The 23405-nt window shown below is 36.5% G+C and overlaps 1 protein-coding gene across 7 annotated transcripts in view; it reads left to right on the forward strand.

Annotated features, from left to right (window-relative positions):
* Window positions 1–23405, forward strand: part of LOC131549005 (zeta-sarcoglycan) — a 304880-nt gene that overhangs the window by 179345 nt on the left and 102130 nt on the right. For all 7 annotated transcript variants that reach the window (XM_058790756.1, XM_058790728.1, XM_058790734.1 and 4 more), the window contains one exon: window positions 21820–21921. In XM_058790756.1, coding sequence (XP_058646739.1) covers window positions 21820–21921 — 102 coding nt within the window. The remainder of the gene's footprint in view (window positions 1–21819; window positions 21922–23405) is intronic.

Raw genomic sequence — 23405 nt, forward strand, 5'->3', positions numbered from 1 at the left:
TCGGGACGGATACATGTACCGTGCCTCCCTTAATATTTACCATGTCTGTGATGCATGTATTCGCTGACTTTCGGTTCATTTTTGTGAAGCGGGCTCCTGTTCAAGACAAGACGGCAGAAAGCGCATCATTGTTTTCTTAAAAGCATGACGTTTTGTTGATTTGTGAGTGCACACAAATAAAAGTAGATCCTTTACAGTTCCGAATGATGTATTACTCTTACCTTTATGAGCAAACATTATGGCATAAGGTGTTTCCATTTAAAAAAATGCAATTGATTGCGCTGATGCCTCCATGTCCTGAGCTTTAGCTTCCACTCTCCGCATAAACTATTGGATGCAGCTCACATTTATCTAGGTTTAACCTTTAAACATTGTTATATGCTTGAACTGTTTTAGTATATCTATAGATTTTAGTTTAGGGAAGTCGTGATAATTTAACTTAAAAAAACGAAAACGAAATATAATCACTTTGCCATTACATACAAAACTGAACTATTTTAATAGCTGAAACAGTATTATAATCTGATTTGGGAGGAGGGGAAAAAAAGACGGGCTCAACTCGGGCCGGTAATTCTGTTAAACTGTCGGACATGTGCCGAGCTAGGGCCTGAGCATCTCGGCTAGGGCCTAAATTTGAGGCCCGTGCAGGGCTCTACCGGGAACGCGAGATCTCGATTTCTACCGAGGTGGGTTCTACCGGAACGTGATCTGTACGGATGGGGGAAACCAACCAAAGGTTCATATTTTGGTTTTGGGAGTCCCCAACAACAGGTTGACATGCATGCAAGGTCAAAAAACACTTTCATTGTCTTATAATATGCATTTATTTTTACCTTACTTGCTCAACGACTCACAAACGATTCGCTCAATGATTCATTTTTCCAAACCCCTCCTTTGCGTGACGCTAATCTGTGGTGATTGGTCCAATTGGTCTCACTTCCATTTCATCATGTCTGTAATACCTGATAAAGCAGCGTTTATAAGAGCAGTGCTGCTTTGTGTACAGCGTTACCGGGGAAACCGCTATTTTTACCGCTCCAAAAGTGGCACCTAGTGGCAAAGAATGAATTTGCATTTTCATTCAACAAGTGGGTGGCCAATATGCTAATGTTTCATGTTGACGTCAACATGAAACTGCTTGGAATTCATTTTAAAAACGACTCGTTTAATCGATTCGGAGTCAACTCTTTTTTTTTGAGAGACAATAACTTTATACACGGTGCACTTTCAGATTTAAAACTTTGCAGGATGTTAAAGGGAGGGACATTTAAAATGGACTATCTGCTAAAAGCGTGGATACAGTGACTTCTAACTGAGTAAAATTTAAAGTGTCTAACAAAAAAATAAATAAATAAATGCTTCAATAAAAGTAGAAAGAGTTTCCACATTTAATTGTACGAAAGTATTTGAAAGTACAAAGTAATCTTTTTTTTTTCTTAGGGTTTGAAACTGACAGTTGAAATAAAGAGACAGTGAAAATTTTCTCATTAAAATGACTGATGCTAAACTTTTTATAGCAGCCGGTTTTATCAGATTTTTCGCAATATCTTGATTATATAAGGGTCCAGAACACATTGGATGAAATTAAATCTTTAAACCTGATACCTAAGATTACTGTTATTTACAATTGTTAAATCGTTTTTATTAGACTGATTGCTGACCATGTCCACACTTTAGAAAATCCCCTCTATCATCTACAATAAAAAATACATGCTTATACAATAGCAATAAGTGTAAAATATAGATTTTTTTTTTATTATTATTATTTTTTATGTAAGAATTTGTCTGAATGTGAATTTTAAGATGAGTGGGATGCTGAGTGGTCGGGTATTATTTTTAATTTGTGTGTGTGTATGGTTATGTCAAGAGAGCCGAATGAAAGGAACACGTTCATTGATCAGAATGTTTTGCTATCATTCCCATTTGTGTACAGGTCTGTGAGTGAGTTGTTTACCGTGCAAATTGCTCGGCATACAAAAAAGCCCTTGGTGTTCCTTCTCTACCTGCATCTCACCTCTTAGCAACCCTCTTCAGAATCACACAAGCCCTTCTCAATAGCTCAGCATTAAACTCATATCAGCTCCATTCAGTCCGTGTTCATGCTCTCTGTGACCAATCTAACCCAGCATGAACTCAGCATACTTAGCTCGGTTTTACCTTGTGTCTTAATGTCAAGAGGGTTTTTGAATGTTCAGTATTTATTTAGCTTGTCTGAAGCATATTTTGAAGCATGAGTCAATGTGTTTGTGTTGGTATGATGTTTTGGGGGAACAAAATGTAACCATGCTTTTTACTTTTTTTTTTTTTTTTTATCTTTAAGATTTGTGACATTTTGATGTGTTATGTTACTTTTCCAATAACAAGCTACCACCCCCCTCCCCCCAGCTAAATATGCATAGTTTAGTTGAGCCAGAGTTTTGACTGCAGAAACTTTGTTCAAAATATATTTCTTATATTTTTTTCAAAATATTTATTCTTATGTACAGGCATACTTGGTTATGATTTAAAATATAACATTTGATTACCCCCAAAACTAAGCAATTAAACATGCAATTGAAAACATAATACCATGATATGACAACTGAGTGCAATAATAATAAAATTAATGCGGCGATTTCAATATTCATAAGGATTAATTTTGTAAGTCTGAAAAGTTGTTCATGCATTAATGATTTATGTTTTAGGTGGCATCAATATGTCAGTATTGTACGTTTAAATGCTGTAAATACATCAGTATTGTACGTTTTAGTGTCTGCAAAAATGTAAGTAAATGTACGTTTTGTAGAACCACATTTTAAGTAAAATATATACGAATTATCATGTGATCACATTGCTTTTCATTAGTTGTATTTTAGGGATATTTGTGGGTTTATATTCATTGCTTTCAGTACATTTAAGTATGGCTGTTCAATTCCAAAATGTTTAAAATCAATTCCGATTCCTATTGCTGGTTCTGGAATCGAAAGAGTCAGTTTTAAGAATCAATTCCTCACTGTTGTTTTCATATATATATATATATATATATATATATATATATATATATATATATATATATATATATATATATATATTATTTTTAATTATTATTATTTTTTATTTATTTATTATTTATTTTCCTTTTGAAAGATTAGAGGAACAAGCAACTGTTTTCTATTACATTTGATGGTATTAATTCAAACATTTGGAATCAATTCTCGATTCCCAAGACCTCAGAATAAAATCTTTTTGGAATCAATTCCCAGTCTGACATTTAAGGCATGAAGTCAGATGCGTCAGAAGATGATGGACTGTGCGTCATCCCTGCTGGGTTTCTGGAGTGTTCTTTTGCTGATAACGTTCATATCTTCTAAATGCAACTGCAGTTAGACTCTCTATCACTTAGTTTAGAATACTGATTCACCAGTTCCTCCCACACTCTGTGTTTGCTGTCTCTGTGATTGTGTGGAAAGGCTCAGGCAAACGCAATCACACATGCGTGCACAGTTGGAGGGGCTATGATATGTTTGTCCAATTAGCCCAGCAACAAAGGATCATTACCTTGACAGAGCAGTGTATTAGAAGCTGATTAAAAGAAGATGTCAGGTCCTATGCTGAGCATAATGCGTGGGACCGATGCATATCTTGCTGTCTCAGCAGGCTTGCCCCCTCTTACCCACACTGCCCGTCACGATCACCCTTTCATGTTTGTTTTGTTCTTTCTCTCTTTGTGTTTTGCTCTTTTTTCCCCTTTGTTGTTCCTTTCAGCAGGAGACGTGTTTATAATAATACAGCCTGTCTTTGTGGTGAAACTCTTGCTGTGTAGCACTCACAGTCTCTGTGGGTAAAGGCTTTGACAATGGTTTAATCTAAAAGACCATGGAACTTTTACAGCACCAATATATCAATCAGGCCTCTACAATACTCTTAGTTTTTTGACTAAAATCTATCCATCATCCAACTCACCTGTTAATCCATCCATCCATGCACCCATCCACCCTTTTATCCATCCATCCATCCATCCATCCACGCACCTGTTGAGCAATCCATCCATCTATTATTCACCCACCAGTTTATCTATCCTTCCTTAACATGCAACCATCGATCCATAACTTGCATCCATCTATCCATTCATTGGTCTGTGACATGCATACATCATTCTTTAACATGTAACCATCAATCCATAACTTTTATCTATCCTTTTATCCATTATATGCATCCATCCATCGATCTGTAACATGCATACATTCTTCCTTAATATGCAACCATCGATCCATAACTTGCATCCATCCTTCCATCCATCACATATGCCTGTATGTCTGTCACATGCATCTGTTCATTACATCCATGTGTCCACCCAGAGGCGTCATGCCCATTCAAAGTGAGGGGGCACGTGCCCCATCAGATTTTTGTGCCAAGTGGATTTTGAATGCAGCTTCCGAAAGACAAAAAATAGTCTATTCATATTTTCTATATATAATACAATCACACCAGCGTGATTAGATCGTTCAGTGCGTCATATCATCAGCTGCTAAATTCAAATCTGCGTTCGCTGGCTGGCGCTGACGTGTTTTACAGCACTGCATATTATAACCAATCACACACAATTCTGATGAGCTTATGAATGCAGTAACCAATCAGAGGCGTTCAAATGAGTCATCGCTAAAATGCCGGTGTTTTCTTTACTTGCTCGCTGACTGAATACCTCTTTCTGGCGAATTCTCTCGTTAGAAACAATAAAGTGCAAATATGTGTATGAATCTGTAAGATATTCATTTCATAGTGTAAACAGCTTCAGTGATTTTAATGGGAGTTTTTGAGAGTGCTTGAACTCTGTCAATAAAAATGTTCTTTGATAATGTAAATGTTCTTTGCTCTCTTTCTGTACAATGAAAGTGTTATGTTTAGTAGCCTAACTTAAAATGTTTTTATGCACATTAACTTCCAATGTTAAATTCACATTAAATATAAAGTCAGTCGTATTAAAATGTGTTATGCCATGACACCCATAGCCTATTTAATAGATTATATTATTAGGTTAATTTGACCATCGCCCACTAGATCAACTAACATAATCTATAAAGGTGAGAAAGATATTTCATGATATAGTTAATGCGTTTGGGAATGTTTCAAATAAAAAGGAAAAAATAAATAAAACATAAGTGCTGTTGTGGCTGCTGTGTGTCACATGACAACCCCCCCCCCAACTCGTGCCCCCTCAAATATAATGAGTGCATGACGCTTCTGCGTCTACCCATCCATCTGTAACATGCATACATCCTTCTACATCTATCTATCTATCTATCTATCTATCTATCTATCTATCTATCTATCTATCTATCTATCTATCTATCTATCTATCTATCTATCTATCTATCTATCTATCTATCTATCTATCTATCTATCTATCTATCTATCTATCTATCTATCTATCTTTCTGCCTGCCTGCCTGCCTGCCTGTCTGTCTTTCGCTCTATTGTTCTATCATTCTATCGTACTATTGTTGTCATATACAGTATATCCGTCAATCTACTGTATCTGTCTATATCACATGTGTCAGTCTGGCTGTCACATGCATCTGTCCATTACATCCATTAGATGGCATCCATCCGTCCATCCATAACTTCCATCCATCTGTCCGTCCATCACACACATCCAGGGCTGGACTGGGACAAAAAATCGGCCCTGACATTTTTTTGGTCCTGGTGGCCCACCACTATATATGTGTATATATATATATATATATATATATATATATATATATATATATATATATATATATATATATATACAGGTGCTGGTCATATAATTAGAATATCATCAAAAGTTGATTTATTTCACTAATTCCATTCAAAAGTGAAACTTGTATATTATATTCATTCATTACACACAGACTGATATATTTCAAATGTTTATTTATTTTAATTTTGATGATTAGAGCTTACAGCTCATGAAAGTCAAAAATCAGTATCTCAAAATATTAGAATATTACTTAAGACCAATACAAAGAAGGGATTTTTAGAAATTTTGGCCAACTGAAAAGTATGAAAATGAAAAGTATGAGCATGTACAGCACTCAATACTTAGTTGGGGCTCCTTTTGCCTGAATTACTGAAGCAATGTGGCGTGGCATGGAGTCGATCAGTCTGTGGCACTGCTCAGGTGTTATGAGAGCCCAGGTTGCTCTGATAGTGGCCTTCAGCTCTTCTGCATTGTTGGGTCTGGTGTCTCTCATCTTCCTCTTGACAATACCCCATAGATTCTCTATGGGGTTCAGGTCAGGCGAGTTTGCTGGCCAATCAAGCACAGTAACACTATGGTCATTGAACCAGCTTTTGGTACCTTTGGCAGTGTGGGCAGGTGCCAAGTCCTGCTGGAAAATGAAATCAGCATCTCCATAAAGCTTGTCAACAGAAGGAAGCATGACGTGCTCTATAATTTCCTGGTAGATGGCTGCGTTGACTGTGGACTTCAGAAAACACAGTGGACCAACACCAGCAGATGACATGGCAGCCCAAATCATCACTGACTGTGGAAACTTCACACTGGACTTCAAGCAACATGGATTCTGTGCCTCTCCACTCTTCCTTCAGACTCTGGGACCTTGATTTCCAAATGAAATGTAAAATTTACTTTCATCCGAAAAGAGGACTTTGGACCACTGAGCAACAGTCCAGTTCTTTTTCTCCACAGCCCAGGTAAGATGCTTCTGATGTTGTCTCTGGTTCAGAAGTGGCTTGGTAGCCCTTTTCCTGAAGACGTCTGAGCGTGGTGACTCTTGATGCACTGACTCCAGCTTCAGTTCTCTCCTTGTGAAGCTCTCACAAGTGTTTGAATCGGCTTTGCTTGACAGTATTCTCAAGCTTGCGGTCATCCCTGTTGCTTGTGCACCTTTTCCTACCCAAATTCTTCCTTCCTGTCAACTTTGCATTTAATATGCTTTGATACAGCACTCTGTAAACAGCCACACTTTTCAGTAATGACCTTCTGTGACTTACCCTCTTTGTGGAGGGTGTCAATGTTCGTCTTCTGGATCATTGCCAAGTCAGCAGTCTTCCCCATTATTGTGGTTTCAAAGAACAAGAGATACCCAGAATTTATACTGTAGGGATGGTCATTTATTCAAACTCAAATGTAAATATTCTAATATTTTGAGATACTGATTTTTGACTTTCATGAGCTGTAAGCTCTAATCATCAAAATTAAAAGAAATAAACATTTGAAATATATCAGTCTGTGTGTAATGAATGAATATAATATACAAGTTTCACTTTTTGAATGGAATTAGTGAAATAAATCAACTTTTTGATGATATTCTAATTATATGACCAGCACCTGTATATATATATATATGATACACACTACCATTCAAAAGTTTTTGAACAGTAAGATTTTTCATAATTTTTTTTGAAAGAAGTCTCTTCTGCTAACCAAGTCTGAATACAGCAAAAACAGTAATATTGTGAAATATTTTTACTATTTAAAATAACTGTTATATATTGAATATATTTTAAAATGTAATTGATTCCTGTGATCAAAGCTGAATTTTCAGCATCATTACTCCAGTCTTCAGTGTCACACGATTCTTCAGACATCATTCTAATATTCTGATTTGCTGCTCAAGCGTTCTTTATATAGGCGGAGCAAAACACTTCATGGCTCCGTCTATAGCGCATTGTGATTGGGTGGTTTACGCTGTCAATAGAGGAGACAAACCAATGGACCACTGGCTGCTCGTGATGGTCCTTGGCAAAAAAATATAATTAATATTAATATTAAAAATAAAAATTCTGTCGGCCCCTTCAGTGCGTCGGCCCACCGGGAAAATGCCAGGTATGCCAGATTACCAGTCCAGCCCTGCACACATCCATCATATGCATTCATCCATCAGCTCCATCATCCATGCATCCATCCATCACATGTATCCATCACATCCATCCATCGCATCCATAAGATGCATACATCCTTCCTTAACATGCAACCATCAATCCATAACTTGCATCCATCCTTCTATTTATAGTATGCATCCATCCAACCATACACCAATCTGTGACATGCATACATCCTTCTTTAACATGTAACCATCAATGCATAACCTGTATCCATCCATCCATACCATGCATATTCTTCCTTAGCATGCATCTATTGATCCATAACTTGCATCCATCCTTCCATCCATAATATGGATCCATCCATCACATGTGTAATACATTTATTATTATGTTGAAAACAGCTGGGTATAATGTTTTTTCAGGTTCCTTTGATGAATAGAAAGTTCAGAAGAACAGCATTGATTTGAAATAGAAATCTTTTGTCTTTATCATCATTTTTGATCAATTCAAAGCATCCTTGCTAAATAAAAGTATTAATTTCCATAATTTCTTTCCCAAAAAACAAAAAAAAAATTATACTGACTCCAATCTTTTGAATGGTGTATTGTATAATGTTACAAAAGCTTTATTTCAGATAAATGCTGATCTTTGGATTTTTCTATTCATCAAAGAATCCATTAATAATAATAAATATTTCTTGAGCAGCAAATCAGCATATTAGAATGATTTCTGAAGGATCATGTGACACTGAAGACTGGAGTAATGATTCTGAAAATACAGCTTTGATCACAGCAATAAATTACGTTTTAAAATATATTCAAATAGCAAGCAGTTATTTTAAATAGTAAAAATATTTCACAATATTACTGCTTTTGCTGTATTTTGGATAAAATAAATGCAGGCTTGGTGAGCAGAAGATAATTCTTTAAAAAAAAAAACATTCAAAATCTTACTGTTCAATAACTTTTGACTGGTAGTGTAGATATGTATCTTTGCATCTAGTTGTTTTGGATAATAAAAAAACGTCAGGTCTGACAATATCGTGTCTTTTCGAATTTAAATCTAGATTTATTCGCATTGGCCCATGGAAACCTCTATGAACACACTTGATATGACTTGGCCAAAAAATCGCGGTGGACGAATTTACGTTTTATTAAAAAGTGTTTGCGTATTCTGCACTAATGGCGCGCGCACACAGGATAGATGCCTGTCTCCGTTGCGAGTCCCGATCAAGCACCTTACCGATTCAACTGCTCTCCTCTCCTCCTCCTGCCTGGCTCTTTACGCCGCATCACTCACCGCAGAACAAGCCTGTTCTTGATAAAGCTGCTGTGAAAACGTGGGAAAAGCCGACGAGGAAGAAGTTGGGGTGAAGCGTTCTTTATATAGGCGGAGCAAAACACTTCATGGCTCCGTCTATAGCGCATTGTGATTGGGTGGTTTACGCTGTCAATAGAGGAGACAAACCAATGGGCCACTGGCTGCTCGTGATGGTCCTTGGCAAAAAAAAAAATAAAATTATGTCGGCCCCTTCAGTGCGTCGGCCCACTGGGAAAATGCCAGGTATGCCAGATTACCAGTCCAGCCCTGCACACATCCATCATATGCATTCATCCATCAGCTCCATCATCCATGCATCCATCCATCACATGTATCCATCACATCCATCCATCGCATCCATAAGATGCATACATCCTTCCTTAACATGCAACCATCAATCCATAACTTGCATCTATCCTTCTATTTATAGTATGCATCCATCCAACCATACATCAATCTGTGACATGCATACATCCTTCTTTAACATGTAACCATCAATGCATAACTTGTATCCATCCATCCATAACATGCATATTCTTCCTTAGCATGCATCTATTGATCCATAACTTGCATCCATCCTTCCGTCCATAATATGGATCCATCCATCACATGTGCACATGTGTCCGTCACATGCATCTGTTACATCCATCCATCCATGTGTCCATCCATCTTTTCATAACATGCATACATCCTTCCATGCATTATGCATGCTGCATAACTTGTATCCATCCATCCATCACGTGTCCATCTGTCTGTCACATGTACAGTATATGCACTGTATCCATCCATCCATCTATCACTTGCATCTATCCATAACATCCATCCATCTGTCCATCACACATCCATCACATGCATTCATCCATCACATCCATTATCCATGCGTCCATCCAGCCATCACATCCATCCATCGCATCCATAAAATGCAATTTATCTGGTCTTCTGTAGCCTTGTCTTTGTTATGCTGTCACAATTTAGTGGCCAAACTCAACAACATAAGTTTGGCCAGTAACACAAAGTTTGAAGTTTGATCCTTGGCTGAAATCCCAGGACTTGGACATTTGTTGATTTTCCACCCATGTGTTTCTGAGAAAGGCTCTTAAACAGAGTATTCTGAGGGGGCTGTCCTTGCAATTAGTGAACTTTAAGTGGCTTTTTAAATCTGGTCAAATAGCAAGTAAACTACCCTTAATTTAAAAGCCTGATCGTGGCTCTGCTCTGAAGCTTCTCCTCGCCAGGGTTTTTAGCTAATCATAGCCCAATCAGTGTTATTATTTAGTCATTTGTGCAAGTCTACCACATCGATCCACTTGCAACAAGGACTTACATTATGGCACCTCCCAAGCGGGTGAACGGGAGGTGACTGTGTGTGTGTGTGTGTGTGTGTGTGCGTATTTGTTTGTGGGGGGACACAACTGCTGGATTGCATTATTTTCCGCTGTTCTGCAACATTAATTTTTAAAAGCAGAATCCAGAAAAGGTTGTTTAAATCCAATAAGACATTGATCCAAAGTACACCAGTGCCTGGCAAAGCATAGTTGAATCTACAGAGTGAAAATAAATAAAGTCTTGACCTTGTAATATGTTATTATTATTGAAATTCCAAAGTCAACTCCACGTTAAATTAAATTTCAATAAAGACCTTTATTAGTATTTCAAAGCAAAGTTTGTAACCCCCAAGCGTTATTTATATTTTGTGTTTTTTTTCCCCCTCATGTTGGCAGTCATTCAATTTGCAGCTGCATTTTTGTTCTACTAGCAACAAACAGCACTGTGGTATTTGCCAGAGGAGATTGAACTAGAGTAACTTAGCTCAAGAAGGCGTGTTGATTGTCATAATACTTTACATTGGGCAATGGGCATACAACCCAATTGCCTGATGGGAAGGGGACTTCATAGGTTACTGCAAACAGCATCAACACACAGAAACGAGTGTACATTGAAATGTCAAATTGAAATTATTTAAATGTGAAGTTTTGTTGTTGTAGGTATGATGATGATGATGGTAATGCATTTCTATAAATATACACAACTGTAGTACTTTATTTGTTTGTTTGTTTGTTTAAGTGTGTAAAATAATTGTTTATATTACATTTATGTCCATTTATGTAAAGTTTCAATTCTTAAAAATAATAATATTAATATAAGATAAAAAATAAATAATAATATAAATATATATTTATAGTAGGGCTTTCAAGTAATCTAATTAATTACGTGATGTGGAAATTAATTAATCTATTTAACTGCAAATTAATCACACATTAAATTTGGCTGAGAAATTAGAAAAATAATAATTAAAGATAATTTAATTAAAAAAGATAATTTAAAGCTGTTTTTTAATTAAATAAATTGTATTTTATTAATTTAGAAAATCATCAAATAGACATTGCAAAAAGTAGCTTTAGAAAAAAAAATATTTGAAATTATTTGATTCAATAAATAATTTATTAACTGTGGAAAATAAAAGATTATTTATTTGTTTGTTTATTTTTAAATACAATGGAAGTCATTTAACCTATGCAGGCATTTAAACTACACAGGTCTGGGGCAGGGCGGGTGCGTTAAATGCATAAAAAATAATAATAATAATAATAATTAATTAATTAAATTAACACATTAAATCAGCAGCCCAAATTTATACTTTTTATATATTTTATAGTTATATTTATATTATAAGAACATAATTTGCTCTATACCTAACATACTGTACATAGCTTATAATTTGTGTGACTCACAGGCCAATCAAATCCCCTCTAAAGATTTAAATGTCACTTTATTGCCATGAAACAGCCAGCTGCCACACTGAGGTGATGATTGTGTGTCTGTTTACATGACGCTGATTGCTCACACGGAAATGGTTAATTCACACTTGTGCTGTATTTAAAAATTACTCTGGATGAGTACACATTATGTCTGCAGAGCTGATGAAGAGGCTGATGAATGCACCATTTGAAATCTAGTTTTTGTCATGAATGGAAGGACAGGCACCTGTGACAAGAAAATGACAATACAACCCCCACTTCTAAAAAAAAAAAGGGATATTTTGTAAAATGCAATAAAAATGAAGAGTACAATTTATTTAATTGACAAAAGTACAAAGAAAAAAATTCCAATGTTTTCACTGACCAATTGCATTTTGTAAATATAAACAAATTTGTATTTTGATGCCTGCAACACACTTCCAAAAAAAAGCTGGAACAGAGGCACGTTTAACGCTCTGTCACGTCATTTTGATTACAATCATTAATTATTATTATTATTATTTTTTTTTGCAATTCTTTGAGAATTGAGGATACTAATTGTTAAAGTTTTGCATGCAAAATTTTTGTCCAATCTTGCTTGATACAAGACTTAAGCTGCTCATCAGTCCATAGTCGTTACTGTTTGATTCTCATCCCATTTGCACTGATGCCCCCCTATAGAGTTGATGTATAGCTTTCTCCTTATGTAACAGAGATTCAGGTTGCATTTCTTAATGCAGCTGCAGACTGTGGTTAATGACAGTGGTTTTCTGAAGTACTCGAGAGCACATGTGGCTGTATTGAACAACACATCATGACTGTTTCTTATGCAATCCAATCTGAGGGCTCAAAGGTCATGCACATTCACCTTTTCACATTCAAGGTTTCCTTGCCCTATATACACTGGGATTTCTCTGGATTCCCTAAATCTTTTCACAATACTATGTATGGTAATTGGTGAAAGACCTAAATTCTTTTTGAATTTGCATTGAGAAATGTGATTTTTGATTTGTTTGACACTTTACTCATGAAATGCTCCTTGTATACCCAAACATGATACATTCACCTATTACCAATTCACTTGCTTATTGTGGACTGTTTCAAAACAGTTTAACTTGGGTATTGTATAACCTTTTCCCTTTTATTTAACCCCTGTTCCAACTTTTTTGGAGTGTCTTGCAGCCATCAACATCAAAATTTGTTTATATTTACAAAACACATTTAAGTTGGTCAGTAAACCATTGGAAATCTTTTATTTGTACTTTTGTCAATTATATAAAACTAAAAGGGAATTCTTTTTTTGGAATTGGGGTTGTAAACACTGTAGCACACGCACCCTTGATATTATAGGAGATTCCACTTTTCTTTTTCTTGCCCTTATGCCACAGAGATGTTTGATCTTAACAAGATCAGTCCAGCATGATCAGCAGAAACCGTTCATTTGATCATGACAGAGAGAAGTGCTGAAATTGAAAATGTTAGCTGAGAGAACAGCAACTCAGATGGCTGCTGCTGTCGAGGAAGTTGATGGTAACAAACTGCTGTCACGCCAGTTGAAGCAGAAATCCAAGTTGTAATGGCACTAAAATACGAGCAAGTTATAGGCCTTAAGGCCTTGCTTGACACTGTTGTCACTCCCTGAATCTTCCAAAGTGGCCACTGATTGACAGAATGTCTAGTTATTGAAGCTGGCCCAGACTGACACCAAAAATACCCCCTTTTTACTGCAACATTGTCAGTGCTCAGCCAGTACTGGAGCTGTGGAGAGCCAACAAGCATTTCAAAGTAACTTAATCCAATCTGGCTAGTTTTTTAATATAAACAAATAAAATTAACAGCAGTATGTGAATAACATGTTGAATATCAGACAGACCGGTATAGTACAAATATAGGAACTGCATGCACCTGGCAACTGAAGGTGCATTGGGATTCATTTATGAGCCATTTACTTTTGTTGCCTCATCATTGTTTTTGTTTTGAGGTCATTGTCACTGACATTAGTGGTTCCTGGTTGAAAGCCAGTGGGTTGAAATGTGCCAGTGTACCCTTTCAGGTTTGTATATATACTACCAGTCAAAAGTTTTTGGACAGTAAGATTTTTAATGTTTTTTAAAGAAGCCTCTTCTGTTCACCAAGCCTGCATTTATTTGATCCAAAATACAGCAAAAGCAGTAATATTGTGAAATATTTTTAGTATTTAAAATAACTGCTTTCTATTTGAATATATTTTAAAATGTTATTTATTCCTGTGATCAAAGCTAATTTTTCAGCATCATTACTTCAGTCTACAGTCTACAGTCTTCAGTGTCACATGATGCTTCAGAAATCATTGTAATATGCTGAATTGCTGTTTAAGATTAACATTATACACTACACAATTCAAAAGCTTGGAGTCAGTATGTATATATATTTATATATATATATACATACATACTGATTCCAAGCTTTGCTACTTTGCTATTACATGCTGTGAGCATGTAAGATACTGCTGCTGTACATATAACATAAACGAATAACCCCTCATAATATGTATGATCACCCCATAGCAGAAAATGAAATGAAAATTACGTCATTTTTATCGCTCCGATAAATAAATGAAATCGGAAACTAGATCCGATAAAGTACTCTTGCTGGTAAATCAATCAATCAGTCTGATTTATCTGAGAGTCATCCACTTTCCGAGTGCAAGTGACTGCAGCTTTAAACTGCAGTGACTCTCAGCTTGTGTCACGCTCATTACGTCATCATTTGTGAACATATTTTTGCCGGTCTGGAAGTTTTTCATCGGTGGCAGAGGTGGACAATACCATTGCTATTTGCAACGCATGTTGAGCAAGGATTCCGAGGGGAGGAAAAAAGGCGTCAAGTTTAACACAACAAATCTTATATCGCACTTGAAATGTCGTCATCGCGGCGAAGTTGCATTAAAAGAAAATAATAATTAGGGACTTTAAGCATCCTCCACTGCTGGAACGGCAACGGCATTCCAACGTCATATTGCGCGTTCGCGACTTCAGCTGCTACTTTGTGGCGTTCTACTGTAATCGTCTACTAGGGGAGAACAGCTGCTTTGCCGTAGTCGTTACAACGTGACAACTTATGTAGTTAAATGTTGCATTTTAAAGTATATACCATTTAATTCCATCAGTATACGATTCTACCACTAGTCTTTCATTTAATCTGTGTTGATTACGTTTTAAACTTAAGCTAATTTTAACAATTTTTTTCGTTTGTACAAAGATATGTCTGCTGTTAGCAACAGCACCTCAGGTAGCACTGAGACTAAAGATATGTGAAGAGAACAATGTAATTATTGCCTAAACATCCTCCTCATAATCCATCATTTGTATTTAAATAAATGACTGAATGCCGCGTTGCACCATCTTGTTTAGGTTGCTTAATGATTTTTATGTTGGGATTTTTATGCTCGGCTACCACGGTGTAACAGCTTACTTCCGGTCAACATAGCCGTTCGCAGCTGTTGCTTAAAGTCCCTATATAACTTCCTCATCCTCATGCACTAAAATGGTTGCATAGATGCATTTCTTTATGCATGAAATATTTGAATATAAATTTGTTGTTAATGAGTTGTTAATTGCAGATAAACCATGGTTCTTCTGTCATAGTTCTGTTAAACCATTTCTGTTACTAAGTAATGTGGTGCCTTACACAAAAAACAAAAACATTTGAAGAGTCAGTATTGATGTTTGCTATTATAGTTAGGCCAGATCTACTAAAATATCAGTTTCATCAGTGCATCTTAGATTTTGTATTCTCCTGGGTGCACAAACTGCAGATTATATGAAAATTATAATATAAAAATGTGAACTTATCGGTTATCGGTATCGGCCATGAGAAGGACTTAGGGTGAATCCCATTTCTTTGTATTACCCCTTCGCCTTACCCCTTCCCCTTAGTTTTGCACGTTCACATGAGAGTAAGGGCTATCCCAATTCTCGTTTTGATCGAGGGGTAGGGCTAAGGGGAAGTGGTAGATACCCTTAAAACCAAGCATTTCCGCAAGCTTACTTGAAACCAAGGGGTACCCAGAACACACTGCGCAACCGGCAACAATGGCGGCCAGATTATCAAGTATTCAAGTATTTTCGGCTTACATAATTTATTTAAAAATTACGACAGTCTTGTTTTGTACTCTAGACAGTCCTGTACATATATATTTGCAACCATGTTCTTAATTGAAACATTTTAAAAAATCGCTAGTTTGCTACGCTAACGTTACATTGCTGATTTGCACAACAGTCCCGCAGACTAGCCTTGAATGGACTCCATGCGTGTCTACAGTTTTAACAAGTTTGTAAAACGATCCAAAGTTTGTGATCAACACTTGTCAGCTCTGGTGACGTAGCAGCTAGCTAGCGACGGTGTATGATGACGTAACCGTAACCAAGTGGTGTCTCATTTCATAGTGGTATGTTTTCACCCCTAGCGCTTACCACTCGGTTTCGAGGGACAAGGGCTAGGGGTAAGACGAAGGGGTAGGGGAAGGGAAAGGGGTAAGACAGAGAAATGGGATTCACCCTTAATTATCAGTTAAAATTTTTCATATCGTGCATCCCTAATATATATATATTTGAAGAGTTCAGATGCAAAAGCCTCTAAGTGCCATCTGAAATTTTCTTCTAAAATCAGCATTTTTATCAGTCTACTATATTTATGTTTAGTTATTTCACATTAATTGCATAGAAAAGCACCTATACATTGCTATTAAAGAAAGAATACTGAACCTAAACATAGCAGCCTGATAAAAATGAAGTTCTGATAATTTTAGAAGAACATTTCAGATGGCATTTAGAGGCTTTTGCATCTGAACTCTTCGTATATATATATATATATATTGATAAAAGTGTGAAAAAGTGTTGGCCCCCTTCCTGATTTTTTAATTTTTTGCATGTTTGTCATATTTTAATGTTTCAGATCATCAAACAAATTTAAATATTAATCAAAGATAACACAAGTAAACACAACATGCAGTTTTTAAATGAAGTTTTTTTATTATGAAGGGAAAACATAATCCAAACCCACATGGCCCTGTGTGAAAAAGTGCTTTCCCCGTCCTATTAAATCATGAAAGAACTGTGATTAACCACACTATTTTAGAAAGCTGAGTTAAATTTCACTAGCCAAACCCAGGCCTGATTACTGCCAGGCCTGTTGAATCAAGAAATCACTTAAATAGAACCTGTTTGACAAAGTGAAGCATGTTTAAAGAGCAACACATCATTCCGCGATCTTAAGAAATTCATAAACAGATGAGAAACAAAATAGTTTACATGTATCGGTCTGGCAAAGGTTATAAAGCCATTTCTAAGGCTTTGGGACTCCAGCAAACCATGGTCAGAGCCATTATCCACAAATGGAGAAAACTTGGAACAGTGGTGAACCTTCCCAGGAGTGGCCGGCCTACCAAAATTACTCCAAGAGCACAAAGACGACTCATCCAGGAGGTCATAAAAGAACCCAGAACAACATCTAAAGAACTGCAGGCCTCACTTGCCTCAATTAAGGTCAGTGTTCATGATTCAACAATAAGAAAGAGACTGGGCAAAAACAGCATCCATGGGAGAGTTCCAAGGCAAAAGCCATTGCTGACCAAAAAGAACACAAAGGCTCGTCTCACATTTGCCAAAAAATATCTTGATTATCCCCAAGGCTTTTGGACAAATATTCTGTGGACTGATGCGACAAAAGTTGAACTTTTTGGAAGGTGTGTGTCCCGTTACATCTGGCGTAAAACCAACACAGCATTTCATAAAAAGAACATCATACCAACAGTCAAACATGGTGGTGGTAGTGTGATGGTCTGAGGCTGCTTTGCAGCTTCAGAACCTGGATGACTTGCCATAATTGATGGAACCATGAATTCTGCACTCTATCAGAAAATCCTGAAGGAGAATGTCCGGCCGTCAGTTTCTGACCTCAAGCTCAAGTGCACTTGGGTTATGCAGCAGGACAATGATTCCAAACACAGCAGCAAGTCCACCTCTGAATGTCTCAAGAAAAACAAAATTAAGGTTTTGGAGTGGCCAAATAAAAGTCTGGACTTAAATCCAATTGAAATGCTGTGGCATGACCTTAAACAGTCCATTCATGCTTGAAAACCCTCCAATGTGGCTGAATTAAAACAATTCTGCAAAGAAGAGTGGGCCAAAATTCCTCCACAACGATGTGAAAGATTCATTGCCAGTTATCGCGAATGCTTAATTGCAGTTGCTGCTGCAAAGGGTGGCACAACCAGTTATTAGGTTTAGGGGGCATGCACTTTTTTACACAGGGCCATGTGGATTTGGATTTTGTTTTCCCTTCATAATAAAAAAAAACATCATTTAAAAAATGCATGTTGTGTTTACTTGTGTTATCTTTGAATAATATTTAAATTTGTTTGATCTGAAACATTAAAGTGTGACAAACATGCAAAAAAGAAAAAAATCAGGAAGGGGGCCAACACACTTTTTCACACCACTGTGTGTGTGTGTGTGTGTATATATATATATATATATATATATATATATACACACACACACACACACACACACACACACACACACACGAAGAGTTTATTTGCAAAAACAGATAACTGTTTTATCATGTTTTTATTGTGTTAGTTAGTTGTTTTTAGTTATTTTTTTAACCTAATCAAAATAACCCAACTGCAGTTTGATTGAGATTAATTGGAATGCACAATGAAAAAAACATGATTTCTGAGAATTATTAAAAACAGAGTTATCTATTTTTTTTTGCAAATTAACTCTTTATACATACATATATATATACACACAGGTGCTGGTAATATAATTAGAATATCATCAAAAAACTTGATTTATTTCACTAATTCCATTCAAAAAGTGAAACTTGTATATTATATTCATTCATTACACACAGACTGATATATTTCAAATGTTTATTTCTTTTCATTTTGATGATTAGAGCTTACAGCTCATGAAAGTCAAAATTCAGTATCTCAAAATATTAGAATATTACTTAAGACCAATACAAAGAAGGGATTTTTTAGAAATCTTGGCCAACTGAAAAGTATGAAAATGAAAAGTATGAGCATGTGCAGCACTCAATACTTAGTTGGAGCTCCTTTTGCCTGAATTACTGCAGCAATGCGGCGTGGCATGGGGTCGATCAGTCTGTGGCACTGCTCAGGTGTTATGAGAGCCCAGGTTGCTCTGATAGTGGCCTTCAGCTCATCTGCATTGTTGGGTCTGGTGTCTCTCATCTTCCTCTTGACAATACCCCATAGATTCTCTATGGGGTTCAGGTCAGGCGAGGTTGCTGGCCAATCAAGCACAGTAACACTATGGGCATTGAACCAGCTTTTGGTACCTTTGGCAGTGTGGGCAGGTGCCAAGTCCTGCTGGAAAATGAAATCAGCATCTCCATAAAGCTTGTCAACAGAAGGAAGCATGAAGTGCTCTAAAATTTCCTGGTAGATGGCTGCGTTGACTGTGGACATCAGAAAACACAGTGGACCAACACCAGCAGATGACATGGCAGCCCAAATCATCACTGACTGTGGAAACTTCACACTGGGCTTCAAGCAACATGGATTCTGTGCCTCTCCACTCTTCCTTCAGACTCTGGGACCTTGATTTCCAAATGAAATGTAAAATTTACTTTCATCTGAAAAGAGGACTTTGGACCACTGAGCAACAGTCCAGTTCTTTTTCTCCACAGCCCAGGTAAGATGCTTCTGACGTTGTCTCTGGTTCAGAAGTGGCTTGGTAGCCCTTTTCCTGAAGATGTCTGAGCGTGGTGACTCTTGATGCACTGACTCCAGCTTCAGTTCTCTCCTTGTGAAGCTCTCTCAAGTGTTTGAATCATCTTTGCTTGACTGTATTCTCAAGCTTGCGGTCATCCCTGTTGCTTGTGCACCTTTTCCTACCCAAATTCTTCCTTCCAGTCAACTTCGTATTTAATATGCTTTGATACAGCACTCTGTAAACAGCCACACCTTTCAGTAATGACCTTCTGTGACTTACCCTCTTTGTGGAGGGTGTCAATGTTCGTCTTCTGGATCATTGCCAAGTCAGCAGTCTTCCCCATTATTGTGGTTTCAAAGAACAAGAGATACCCAGAATTTATACTGTAGGGATGGTCGTTTATTCAAACTCAAATGTAAATATTCTAATATTTTGAGATACTGAATTTTGACTTTCATGAGCTGTAAGCTCTAATCATCAAAATTAAAAGAAATAAACATTTGAAATATATCAGTCTGTGTGTAATGAATGAATATAATGTACAAGTTTCACTTTTTGAATGGAATTAGTGAAATAAATCAACTTTTTGATGATATTCTAATTATATGACCAGCACCTGTATATATGACATTTATTATATTACATTGTCCAACCAATGGCTATCTTAGATAATGCATTTCAATATTTTATCTTTCTCTAAAAATGGAAAGCTGGCAAAAAAACAAAACAAAAACACCCACTCATCGTCTGCAGGTGTTCATTGTTCACTCTTTAAACTCCTGTTTGACAGCAGTGCCAGTTTCCGAAAGAATAACATGAGGTTAACAGGGCCCACATTTCAAGCTTTTAGTTTACCTGGAACAAGACTTAAAGTCCTCATCTTCTGACAGTGATTTCACATGCATATGTGCTAATTCTGAAACAATGCTTTTAGAGCCAGCCATGAAATCAACTTCTCTAGTAATTAATGTTGCCCAAGAACACAATGTACTCTTGAAAGATAAAATGAACAGGTTAAACAGAGAAAGGTCAACATGATAAAAAGGTAGAACAATTTTAAAAGCTGTTTTTAGAAATTAATTGCTCAGAAAAAAAAAAAAAAAAAAAACATGCTTGCTTTCTCTTTCAACATTATCCAGTCTCTTTAGAAATATTAACAACATGGACTGAAGTTTGACGTCATTGCTGTAGTCTCTTGGTTCCTGAGAATGTGATGAGAAGGGAAGATGGGAAAAGGGAAGAAAGAGAGAATATGGCATTTGGGAAGAAGATAAGTAAATGAGGAAAAGGAAGATGAAAAATAGCTGTGGGGCTTCTCTTTGTGCAAAACAAATTGAAGAGAGAAACTGCTTTTGAGAGATGCTTAAATCCACAATCTGCCATATCCGAGTGTTTTCATACATTTAGCAGAATACAGAGACGTGGGAGTAAACTGGTTTAGTTATCTGTTTAACTAAATTGATTTTTTTTTAAATAGCCTATTTTGACACCCATATTCTTGCGTTATCTACAAGGCAGAAGAACATTCATTCAAAAAAGCAAGAGCATATAAATCTAACTAATTCATGCTTCACAATGTAAAATACACCAACGCTACATGTAATGAAACTCCCTGTTCCTTTGATATGAAAACTGAACCAGCTAATGACTGAATGTGTGTCTGTAACTGTAGGCACACCGGGGGTGTTTTATCTGAGCCCTGTTATAAAGAATTCAGATGAGAAAAGAACTAAACAAATATTCTCTAAACTATAAGATGGAAAAGTGTGTAAATCATTGGGATCAGGAAGTTACATCTCACAATTGACCCTTTGCAAATAACCACCCTCCTTAGTTACTGTTGCTATGCAATTTAAATTAATTTTGTATTTTATTTTTCTTGCAATTTATCTCATAAATCTGAGTTTATATTGCAATTGGGAAAAAAAAAAAAAAAAATAGTGATTGCAAGGGGAAAAAGTCCAAATAGTGAGGGGGTGGGGGGGATCACAGTTACTTTTATATATTTATTTATTTTATTTATTATCCATGGTGGAAACAAGCTTGCGTGAGAGACTTCTTTAAAATATATGATGTGTTTTCTTAAACTCAGTATGGTTTACAGCGAAAAATAATCAGAGAAAACAATCCTTATCGTTAGCATAAATGTTAGCATAAATCTGCTGTTAAACAATTAAATATTTGCATGAATATGACAAACTCTCTCTCTTTGTCTCTGTCTCTCAGGATGGCATGGGAAATCTCCGTGTAACCAAAGAGGGCATCAGATTAGAGGGAGTGTCGGAGTTTCTCCTTCCACTTTATGTGAAAGAGATCAAATCCAGACGGGTAAGAAGTACAGTCTCGTTTTCTAAATGTGTGATGGGAAAGTCTTTGGAGATCAAACATATTTAGATGAAGGATTTTGTGTGTGTGTGTGTTAGGAGCATTATCGCAGTTCTGTGTTTCAAACAAGTGGTTCTTATTTAGTCCCTGGTACTGGTAGATCTTCAAACATGGTACTTTTTTATTTCCACTAGCATGATACTATGTCACAAAAGAAAAGAAAAAACAGAGTAATAGGAATTTTTAAAGTGGTGTCAGCAAACTAAGTGATTAGGGTAGTGGGTTTACTTTTTGTACGAGGATTTTGCTCCTGTTCTCTTGGCAGGTGCAGCAGGTCAAAGGGACAGGACTGCTGCTGAATCCAGCTTGAGCAGCTCAAACAACCTGCTGAACTTTGCCTGCTAAATCCCTCAGTGAAGTTATTTCACTCTGTGCTGCCATTTAGCGAGTAAATCTGCTGGATGACGTCTTTTAAGCCTGTAGTATAAGTTATATCTATCTATCTATCTATCTATCTATCTATCTATCTATCTATCTATCTATCTCTTACAATATTTACCTTTTATTACATGTTAATAGTAGAAAGAAAGAAAGACAGAAAGAAAGAAAGAAAGAAAGAAAGAAAAATAAATCCTCATGTGAGGACTTTCTTTCTTTTTAACAGCTGTGGAATAGCTGTTAAAAATAATTGAAAATAACTGAGAATTGTTTTGGTTAAATGCAGCATGCTTTATTTAGCATCTTTCCATCTCATTTGCATTTTGTCAAACAATAAATTATAAAAATTAAGGACATTTATACTTCTTTTGCACTTTCCATCAAATGCTGGCACACCCACCATGCTGACAGGAAGTGTAAATTGGCATGGTTTCAGACATCACTGGTCTGTCATTGCAGGTACCAGCTGTGATGCTGGAGTGAGTGTGCTGGGGATTCTAGCTTGAACTCTTGATATATGTGACAGGACAGAGTGTAGATCACTAAGATGAATAGAGCAAGCACACAGGCACACATTCTTTGTCAAGCACACATGCAGAGAAGTACACAGGGCTAGACGCGTCCCCAAACTGCTGCTGTACGCATGCATCATGTTCCGGTTCATTTGTATTTGGCCTCTGTTGACCTTTAGCACCCAATTGTAAACACAACGTCGTTGATCGATTTCTCTCCTTCTCTTTCCCTCTCTTTTCTTTGTATCTCTCTCTGCAACACACTGTGGCTGTTGTCACTGAGGCTATCTATCTATCTATCTATCTATCTATCTATCTATCTATCTATCTATCTATCTATCTATCTATCTATCTATCTATCTATCTATCTATCTATCTATCGTTTATCGGTGTCATTCTATCCATCCATCCATCCATCCATCTATCCATCCATCCATCCATCCATCCATCCATCCATCCATCCATCCATCCATCCATCCATCTATCTATCTATCTATCTATCTATCTATCTATCTATCTATCTATCTATCTATCTAT

Source organism: Onychostoma macrolepis, chromosome 01 (assembly GCF_012432095.1).
Source record: "Onychostoma macrolepis isolate SWU-2019 chromosome 01, ASM1243209v1, whole genome shotgun sequence".
NCBI classification, from domain to species: domain Eukaryota; kingdom Metazoa; phylum Chordata; class Actinopteri; order Cypriniformes; family Cyprinidae; genus Onychostoma; species Onychostoma macrolepis.